General features: G+C 45.8%; 1 protein-coding gene across 1 annotated transcript; it reads right to left on the bottom strand.

Annotated features, from left to right (window-relative positions):
• Positions 1-301: 301 nt before the first annotated feature.
• On the bottom strand, positions 302-5,460 carry LOC136496854 (glycerophosphodiester phosphodiesterase GDPDL3-like). Its single transcript, XM_066492618.1, has 9 exons — positions 5,070-5,460; positions 4,244-4,537; positions 3,976-4,091; positions 3,391-3,889; positions 2,842-2,880; positions 2,472-2,759; positions 2,021-2,160; positions 1,308-1,791; positions 302-1,174 (listed from the first exon to the last, which is right to left on the bottom strand). The coding sequence occupies exons 1-9, from the start codon at positions 5,167-5,169 to the stop codon at positions 891-893; spliced, it is 2,244 nt and encodes a 747-aa protein (XP_066348715.1). The 5' UTR covers positions 5,170-5,460; the 3' UTR covers positions 302-890.
• Positions 5,461-9,840: the final 4,380 nt, after the last annotated feature.

The raw sequence follows: 9,840 nt of genomic DNA, 5'->3' as shown, positions 1-9,840 counted from the left end.
CAGGTCGTTTTCGGCGATCGAAAGATGGGTCATGACTGGACTAGTTGCAGATCGCCGAGGTCCTGGTAGCCTGGTAGGCCAAGGCGCCTAGGCCTCTGGTTGCCATGGAGTCATGGACATCATGCAATGCCATCCAATACCGGCATAGGTTGTGGCGATGAGTCTCCTCTGCAGTTGAATCACTGATTCACTGCTGGTAGAGTGGCAGGTGGGTCCGATTATAATGAGGCCTACCTAAACTGTAAGTTCCGGCAAGCAAGCTCTCGGTAAACGACCTGGATGAGGGCATGCCAACTTAACGTGGCCTCCGAATCAGCAGACTGTAGGATTGCAGGGGCAAAAATCGTCACACTGAACCCCGAAGCCTAGAGAAGAACTAACTCATCGACACTGTATGCCAACTTAACAAGTGCCAGGTCAGGAATACCAGCAGCTGCATAGTACGGTGCACATGAAAGAACACACCTATTGAGGTTAGTAAGAGATCACAAGTCCATCCGGAAACACATCCATCCGACCATTTTTTTGTCTCACTTTTCATATTTCTCAGCCGTTCAGAACAGAGCAGTCACTGGCTCACGGCTCATAGGATCAGACAGATTGCATACAACAATGCAATCTGAGTTGCTTACACATGACCATAGCATTTTCTTTGTGAGGACATGGTCAATAGCCTTGAGAAGAAGAAATGGAGAGTACATTACCCATCCCACATATATGTACCGAAACGTCAGTAGGGACAGCTCACACAGAAGTGTCATATGCATTCCGCGCAAGCCCCTAGATGCAAATTCACTGAACAAATGAACTACTGCTACAGGTGGGGAAGAATATCTGATTAGTAGATCGGCGCTCCAGCTCAAGCGACAAGGGTGGCCTGCATTGCAAGCTCAGACCAGGGAACGCCAAGCGCAAAGCATTGCCAGTGTGACGAGGACTGGAATGTAAGCAGCACAGGCATGCGTCCTGCTCCCGGGTGATTGTGTTGGAGCTGTACTGCTGTTTGATCTGGCAGGAGGCAAAGGCGGCTGTGCCACGTCTGACCCAGTCAAGGGCGGAATGGGAGCCAATGCTGGTGGCTGCGCACTCTTGCTGATGCTTTGCATGAGATCACCGGGATGAGCAGGGGCCATGAAATTCGGCGTGCTGTTCCCCATGTTCATGCAATTGTTCACTGCAAAATGGAATTCATCATGTGAGTACAGTAGGGCGTAGGCTGACAGCTGCTAGTATTGTGGATGCTTTGTGACCTAAACATGGTATACTGTCATGGATGCAGGATACACAAAAAGGGAACCTAAACTTACCCTTGTATCTTCGAGCTGTAGCAGGGAAATCCGTGATTAGCCCATCCATTAGACCACCCTTAACATAGGCATTGATCTGCGCTGTAGCATCTGAGAAGAAGTCGTATGGCTGAGACGGAAACTCATTCATAAGAGTATAAACATAGACCGAGAGGCCAGCTGTCTGCAGTGTCTGGACAAGATTGGTTTCATACACTGTGAAGTAGTGGGATTCAGGGAAGACAGAGCTGGTATCAACGGAAACGGCACTAGCAAAGTTTTTAATGTCCGCGAGCGAGGAAGGTGCAGCGTCCCTGACTTCTTTGTTGATCATGTACACAAGGTCGTACTTTGTTTGCTCCTTGAACTTCTCTAGAACTGAACTATCGGTTGACTGAATCATAACTTTCTGGGCAGTTTGGTCATGGTAACCAGCGTCGTCAAGGGCTTTGATAACATTATCGACCATGTCAAACCCAAGTTCTCCTGCCATGAAGGCAGCATGCTGCAAAATATGAATATCAAAGTTAATTAAGCATGAAGATATTGCTGGAACTAGTAAGAATTTTGAATTTTACAGGTTTGATTTGTGTTGGTATGCTTCAATACTAAAATGTGGAGCAAATGCTCAAAGCATGACAGTTCAAACTAATGGCACAACGGAACAAAAGGGGCAGCGAATATCACCATAGCAAAGCAATGAAATCAATAAAATTAAATTCTCAGCTTCTCACCGCTACAGTGATCATGATTCCAGACAAATCTTTATCTTTCGTAAAGTCCAAAAAGTCTGATAGCCTCATGAACTTTCCTGCATTCCTATATCTCGGATTTCGGTCCAATGCGAAGTTGGTCCATGGGGTGGATATTTTGGCTGTAACAATGGAAATGAATTTTTTGAACGCAATGGCAGGAGCTTTGCCTTTCAATTAAGATAGGGAAAGAGTTTATGTACAAGCAACAATGGAAATGAATTAGTCTGTTAGTAAACGATCAGTGGTAATTTGGTAGTGAAGTAAGCAATAGAAGGATAGCGAAGTTGTCGAGCAGCTTAACAAGATACAGAACGAGCCAACAAGACTCAATAAATAGGTTACTTAAGATCATTTCATTCATATTTGCCTAGCACTCCAAATATATTTTGCAGTTCATGCTAATATCATAAAACATTTCAATTCAACTTACGTTTCAGGTTCTTTACAATGTCATCCCAGGTGAGGTTGAAACTAAAAATCCCTGGTGCAATCTGAATATCCTTTATTGTGGCAGTCTGAGAGATGAATTGCGATCTTGCAACAGTAGTATCGGTCATTAGGTCAATGGAAGACATGCATATTGGTATTCCATCTTTGGTCACTTGAACAGGGCAATCAATGACATCTGCACCATCATCAACTGCTTTTTGATAAGCTAGATCAGTGCACCCAGGGTAATCCCCACTAGCACCATTGTGGGAAATAATTAAAGGCTTTCCTGCAGTAAAAATGTGAGAAGGGCGGTCAGCAACGAATAAATATAAACCATGACATAATAGGAACAAAAGTGCTAGATATACCATGATCAGTGTTGCTTTTGTTCAAATTGGTAAAACATCCTGCACATACAAATATAAAACAAGGATGAGAAGCTACAATCCATTCCAATCTATCAGATATAGTATGAACAGTTGATCAGGGACTAAAGAAAAATGCACATAAAAGATACTTTGGAACCAAAAGTTAAGAAGCACACCCTGTTTGGAGGCTGCAGCTTTTGGAAACTGGAATGATGTGCAGCACATATTTTTGATGTGAAACATACAATTTATAGATGTGTAAGCTATGAAGCCCATTAGATAAAAGCAGCATTCTATCATTTATGATTTTGCAGTCTAACACAAATTAAATGACCCAGAGCCTGTATGCTCTTCCCTTTATCTTGTACGCTGATTCCTTTCAGTTTTTTATACTAATATACCAACAGAAGTACGGAGTAAGGTTCTCCTTTGGTGTCTTGCCTCCTAGAAAGAAAAAAATGCACTAAAATTTGAGGAGCAGATGTGTTTTGCTGACACCTCCCCCCCCCCCCCCCCCCCCCCCCAAAAAAAAAATGCAGAAGGACTCACCAACTGCCTCTGATGCTGTGACAGGGAAATCAGTCAGTACACCATCAACTGAGAAGACATCATTATCAATGAATGAGAGATATTCTGCTAAGGGATCGTAGCTGTGGTTGTAACTGAGCAGAAAATCATTTGCAAAATCAGCAGCATAAATTTCCAACCCTACTTTATGAGCATCGTAGACAACTGAAGTATATGGTTGCAGATAATTATCTGGTGAATTAGGCCAAATATAACTCTTTGGGACAAGTATCCCAGATGCAAATGTCTTGACAAATGTAAGATTTTTCAACATGGAACCATATGTCTGGTTCGTAGATGGCTCGAGAGTGCTCTCATCAAGAAAGCGGAACACGAGCTTTGTTTTGTTGCTAATTCTTCCAAGTATGCTGGCGAGGAAGCTCACTTCAGGTGATGAGACATAACTGACAACAACATGCTTAGATACAGAAATGATATAATTCCTCATGCTTAGATTGAACTGGCTGTAGAAACTGTCATGCTGCAATGGCATTAAGAGGAGGTTACGGTGACGGCAGAAAAGAGCCTGACGTAATCTACCTTATGGAATGAGATTCTTATTTGTACCTGAACATTGAGCCAAATTCCAGGAGGTTTGAATTTGGACTGCACATCTTCAACAGCAAGTAGTGGAAAGAAATTTGAATCAAATCTAGGCGTCCGAGAATTGATTGACTGCTTGACTGCTCAACATATACAATCCCATGGGTCAGACAAATAAACCAACCAGGTGGGGTTCATATCCCTCCTTTCTACTTTTTTCTCTCTTAATGAAGTGCAACTCTCCTGCATCTTCGATGAAAAAAAAAACTTAGAACAATATCATATCACTTACGAGTCACTTGCCCAAGCTCGGTGCCATTGTAGTCCACCGAGAACCATCCCGAGGTAGGCACACCATTGACGAGGTACCTCTTCTGACCCTGCGCATAAAAATCTGGAATGTTTGTGCAGTTATCCATCTTGATGTCCGGCAGGCAAATGCCAATCTCATCCTTGGTCAGCCGCACATCGCAGTATAGTATTGTATCCGTCGAGCTAGCGACTAGGGCAAATTGATAAGCATATTCGCTTGAATCAGGGAATAGCCCGGAAAATCCACCCTTGGCTACGATTGCTGGAGCCTTGCCTGAAAAAAAAATGTATTGGGCATATTTGTTAGCCTAGAGGATGCCTGGAATGGATGGATCCTAATTCCGATCTGGAATCCATCCAAGAAGCAGAATTTGTTATGCAAAATGGGACCCTCTATGTTTCACCGAAACAATTATAATAAAAAAAGCGTATAAAGGTGTACAGACTACTGAAATACTAGTAGCAGAGTCATGTGCCGATCCTTCATCCGAAAAGCCGCCGGCAGGTCCCAAGTAATAACGACATGAACATCAGCTGAAAAGGCTAATCGACCAGAAAGAGGGGGGAAACATCTTGGTCGGCCCAAAAAATCCCCTGACCGAGAATCCAAAATCTGCAGCTGAGTGTTGGAATTTCGGCAATGCTAGAATGGACGAGAAACGAACGGGGCTATCGTGTGCCATAAGCGAAGCACTTCTGCCCAAAAGAAGGGGGAGGGGGGCATGCAAAGAAAAACTGGTCTGCTGCTTGCCGGCGTACTAATGTTTCAACCCTGGAAGGAAAGAAGAGGACCATGAAGGATTTACCGCTCAATGTCTTCCAAGATGAGGCCTTCTGCGCGGCGGCGACGCCCAGCCACAGCAGCAGGAGCGATATAAGAACGGAGCAGGCACGGCCGTTCCTCATTGCCTCCGGCAGGGAAGAGAGAGCTCAGCGCAAGCGCCCAGCTCCGGAGACAGCGCTCTGGACCGACAATGCCGCCTCCCAAGAGGCCAAGAAAGCAGCGCTGAATGTGATGGAGAAATCGCTAAGCCGCCGCAATGGCTTTGTTGTACTAGTATTTAAGCCCTGCCCTGCAGACGAAGACGATGAACTGGAGGGACGATGAGGGGAAGTAGTGGTGAGCTGCGTTGGAGCTCGGAGGAGAGGAGAGGAGAGGAGAGGCAGGCAGTGAACATGCAGCTGGGGGAAGGTGGTGGTGGCCTGGTGGTGGTGGGTACTCGTAGTGGTGGTCAAATAATGAGACAGCTGCCTCCAGCCTCCATTGATGCCACCAGGACTGTTTGCTCGTTATTACGAGTACCACTACCATTTCTTCAGTGTACTACGTTATTCTTTAGTAAGGGTAGTACTAGTGCTATATGTTGGCCATAAGAGACATGATGCAAAGCGTTAAGTTGTTTAGGTGGCTTGCTCGAACTGATCTTGCTATAGGTACAAAGAAACCGTAGCTAATCACAGCGTAAGTATCCACGTACTGTAGCACTCTGTCGCTAATCACTGGTACTACAAAGCATTAGATACTTCCCTATTACGATTACATTCAGCTGAGATGATCAGACGATGCAGGAGTACCTGCTGCCTTTTTAGTTCCTAAAATTTTGCAAAACTTTTCAAGATTTCTCGTCACGTCGAATCTTTGGACGCATGCATGAAGCATTAAATATAAATAAAAAATAAAAATAATTACATAGTTTAGACAAAATTCACGAGACGAATCTTTTAAGCTTAATTAGACTATGATGAGATATTAATTAGTAAATAACAACGAAAATGTAATACTATTTCTCATAAAATTTCGCGGACTAATCGAGGCCCTGGACGCCTGGCAGCCTGGACTCGACGCCTGGCAGCCTGGGCCTGGACACAGGGTCCCCGCGGAATAACCCCTACGTGCAGGGCAAGTGCAGGTCGGGCAGGCCCACGGCCGTCGCCCGATTGGTGCGCCGCGCCTGCGCTCGCGTCGGCGTCGCTCCCCGCCTCCCCGTGCAGGTGCTCCAGTATCCAGCAGTCATGTACTTCCTCCGTCCCATTAAGTTTATCACTCGGGAATCAGAATTGTAAGGGGACACGGTTTTCAAACGATAAACTCAATGGGACGGAGGGAGTACATTGCACAGCCTTCACCGAAGGATTTGCGATTTGGGAGGAGTAGGACGCGCATGTTGGAGCACCGCCCGCGGCGGGATTGGTGCCGGAAATTGGACGTTCGCGTGCGGCTGTATGTGAGAGCGCGCCCCCATTCGTTTAGGCTGGTTTGACTTATAAGTTATGAGTTATGGTTGAAAGTATTATTGATTGATTTGATGTGAGAGAAAAATACTATTTATTAGCTGTTAAATTATGGCTTATAAGCTAAATACGACCAAGCGAATAGGCTGGTGATTGGAACGATTGATTTTATTCCATATGGTGTACAAGAGTACGTATAAACAGCCAGGGTGGCATGCAAGTCAACCGCACAGATGCGAGATTACATCCACAATTAAGGAAATCTACTATAATTACATTATACTAACACTCCCCCGCAATGTCTGATCGGGAGCATGGTGAACATTCAGGCTAGACCAAAACTCCTGAAACACACAGGTAGGAGGGCCTTGGTGAAGACGTCGGCGTACTGGGATCTCGTAGGGCCATGAAGTACCCAAATGTGGCCGAGGGCGACCCTCTCCCGAATAAAATGGAGATTAATCTCAACGTGCTTCATCCCGTTGATGCTGAACAGAGTTGCTGGAGAGATAAACATCACTAATGTTGTCACAGTAGACTAGTGTGGCACAGCGAGGCGAGTGGCGAAGCTCTATGAGTAGCTAGCGCAGCCAAGTAGCTTCAGCGACACCATTAGCCACAGCTCGATATTCGGCCTCTGCACTTGACCGGGAGACTATATGCTGACGTTTGGAAGACCAGAACACCAAGTTGTCCCCAAGGAACACCGCATAACCAGAGGTCGATCGGCTATTGTCGGGGCCGCCGGTCCAGTCGGCATCAGTGTAAACAACAAACTCAACAGGTGGAGAACGACGCAGAGTCAAGCTGAGAGAAAAAGTACCATGTATGTAACGCAGTATCCGTTTGAGAGCAGCAAGGTGTGGCTCGTAAGGATCATGCAAATAAAGACAAATCTACTGGACGACATAGGTAATATTTGGACGGGTGAAAGTCAGATACTGCAGAACACTAGCAACTGGAGAACCATCTGCAGAAAATTTGGAGTACAGGTCGACAGGGGTGCTGCAAGGCTTGCAAGCGCTCATCTCGGTGCGCTCCAAAATATCCAGAGTGTACTGTCGCTGAGAGAGGAACAGGCCATCAGCGCAATGTGTCACAGAGATGCCCAGAAAATGATGAAGCTAGCCCATGTCTATCATAGCAAACTCACGCAAGAGGGCTGCAATAATATGTTGGAGAAATCCGGCTGACAAGGCGGTGAGAACAATATCATCCACATACAGCAGTAGATAGGCAGTGTCGGATCCTCGATGATATGTAAATAGCGAAGGATCTGACTTGGTCTCAACAAAGCCGAGGGACATGAGGTGAGTGGCGAACCTGTTGTGCCAAGCACGGGTGAAAGGTCCTAATGACTAAGGGGTGAATATTCTATTAAAAATTCTACAACAACACTTAACAAACTGATTAGACAATTATGAGGCGAAGCAAGTGTTGCACTAGCCTACTAAAAATATAAGTCACCTACCACAATTCTAGTTTCTATAGTTTCTTTTCACACAATGGCTATGTCACTACACTAAGTTAGTGTGCTCTCAAAGACTAACTAAAGAGCCACACTAACCAAACTAACAAGCTTTCACAACTAGCTACACTAAAGAGCTTGATAACTAGTTTGCGGTAATATAAAGAGAGAGTAAGATGGTTATACCGCAGTGTCGAGGGATGAATCAATCAATCACAAGAATCAATATCAATGAAGACCAATCACCTCGAAATCAAATGATGACACAAAGATTTTTTATCGAGGTTCACTTGCTTGGCGGCAAGTTAGTCCTCGTTGTGGCGATTCACTCACTTGGAGGTTCACGCGCTAATTGGCATCATATGCCAAACCCTCAATAGGGTGTCGCACAACCAACACAAGATGAGGATCACATAAGCCACGAGCAATTTACTAGAGTACTTTTTGGCTCTCTATCGGGGAAAGGTCAAAAACCCCTCACAATCACCACGATCGGAGCCGGAGACAATCACCAACCTCCGCTCAATGATCCTCGCTGCTCCAAGCCATCTAGGTGGCGGCAACCACTAAGAGTAACAAACGAATCCTGCAGTGAAACACAAACACCAAGTGCCTCTAGATGTAAATACTCAAGTAATGCACTTAGATTCACTCCTAATCTCACAAAGATAATGAATCAATGATAGAGATGAGTGAGAGGGTTTTAGCTAAACTCACAAGGTTGCTATATCAATGCAAATGGCCAAGAGGGTGTGTAACACCCCTGGTGTTATGAGCTCATTTAGCACCGTGATTTAGACCTAAGTAAAAATTTTGAAACGAGTTTCTCAGAATTTTTGATTCAAAATGTACTTGATGCGATAAACGAATCCTGTGTGACTCAGTTTTGTAGACTAGAATAACGTCCAAGTAGATTACTCAGTGCGTAAAGATATTTAGAAATGTCTGACAATAATTCTAGCAAATAAATAGCGAATGGTTTGTTCTATTAAATTAAGCATGAAAAGCAAATGTTATAAATAAAATAGAATCCATTAATAAATAGAACGATATATATATACTCACGTGTTTATTTTGATAAGCGCGAACTAACGAGAGAGAGAGAGCGCAGCAGCTTCGTTTATTTTTCCTGGCGTACCACGTACTCGTTGCATGGCATTTATTACCGTCACGTCTCTCGTCGTGGCTTTGCATTGCTCTGCACCATGGCGTGTCCGTTTGCCTGCGCCCCTGTTTATCCTTGTCTGCCTCTGTGCCGAGCCGGGCAACCGACGTACCTACGCCTGCACGTGTGCCACTGTTGCTCAGTCACGTCGTAGATCAATCCATGCTAGTCCTGCCTCTCCCTCCCTTTTTCCGTTGCCTGCCTCTGCTTGTCTTTGCTCCTCTTTTTTCACTCTACCAGACAAGCAGGTCAGGGCCATTACCGCCTGAACAAAGCACGCACGCAAGCACCTTGTCACGTACGCCATGGCCCGCTGCCGTCCAACTCGTTGCATCACACTATAGCACCGTCAATGCCCTTGTCCTGCTCCCTGCTCTCTGCCTTGTGTGTCTCTACTGCTTTGCTTGTTTCTATCGAGCCTCGTGCTGTTTTCCTCTTTCTCTATTTCTCAGTTGCCGAGGAGACGCCCATGCCCTCAGCCCCGCCTCCCTCCTCCTTGTTCTACTGCCATGCTGAGCAACTCGTGCTGGGCCGGTTGCTCCTCGGCGCCCCCTCCTGTTTCCTCTCCGTGAGCCGCTTTCCCTTCTAGGACGGCCGCAGCACCGTTGCCCCTCTCGTGCGCCCGCAGCTGTGCTAGACCGAGCCGCAGCGCCCACCGTGGCCGCGCTTCATCGACGACCACCGCGCGTGCAGGCTCCATGACCCACCGTCC

This window comes from Miscanthus floridulus, chromosome 12 (assembly GCF_019320115.1).
Source record: "Miscanthus floridulus cultivar M001 chromosome 12, ASM1932011v1, whole genome shotgun sequence".
In the NCBI taxonomy this organism is placed as follows: domain Eukaryota; kingdom Viridiplantae; phylum Streptophyta; class Magnoliopsida; order Poales; family Poaceae; genus Miscanthus; species Miscanthus floridulus.
This window is presented reverse-complemented; position numbering and strand designations above follow the sequence as displayed.

Coding starts and splice junctions, on each gene's coding strand:
- LOC136496854 (XM_066492618.1), bottom strand. CDS start 5,169: ATGAGGAACGGCCGTGCCTGCTCCGTTCTTATATCGCTCCTGCTGCTG. Junction 3,890..3,975: donor GAATTTGGCTCAATGTTCAG/GTACAAATAAGA, acceptor ATGCCATTGCAG/CATGACAGTTTCTACAGCCA. Junction 1,175..1,307: donor TACAGCTCGAAGATACAAGG/GTAAGTTTAGGT, acceptor TCCATTTTGCAG/TGAACAATTGCATGAACATG.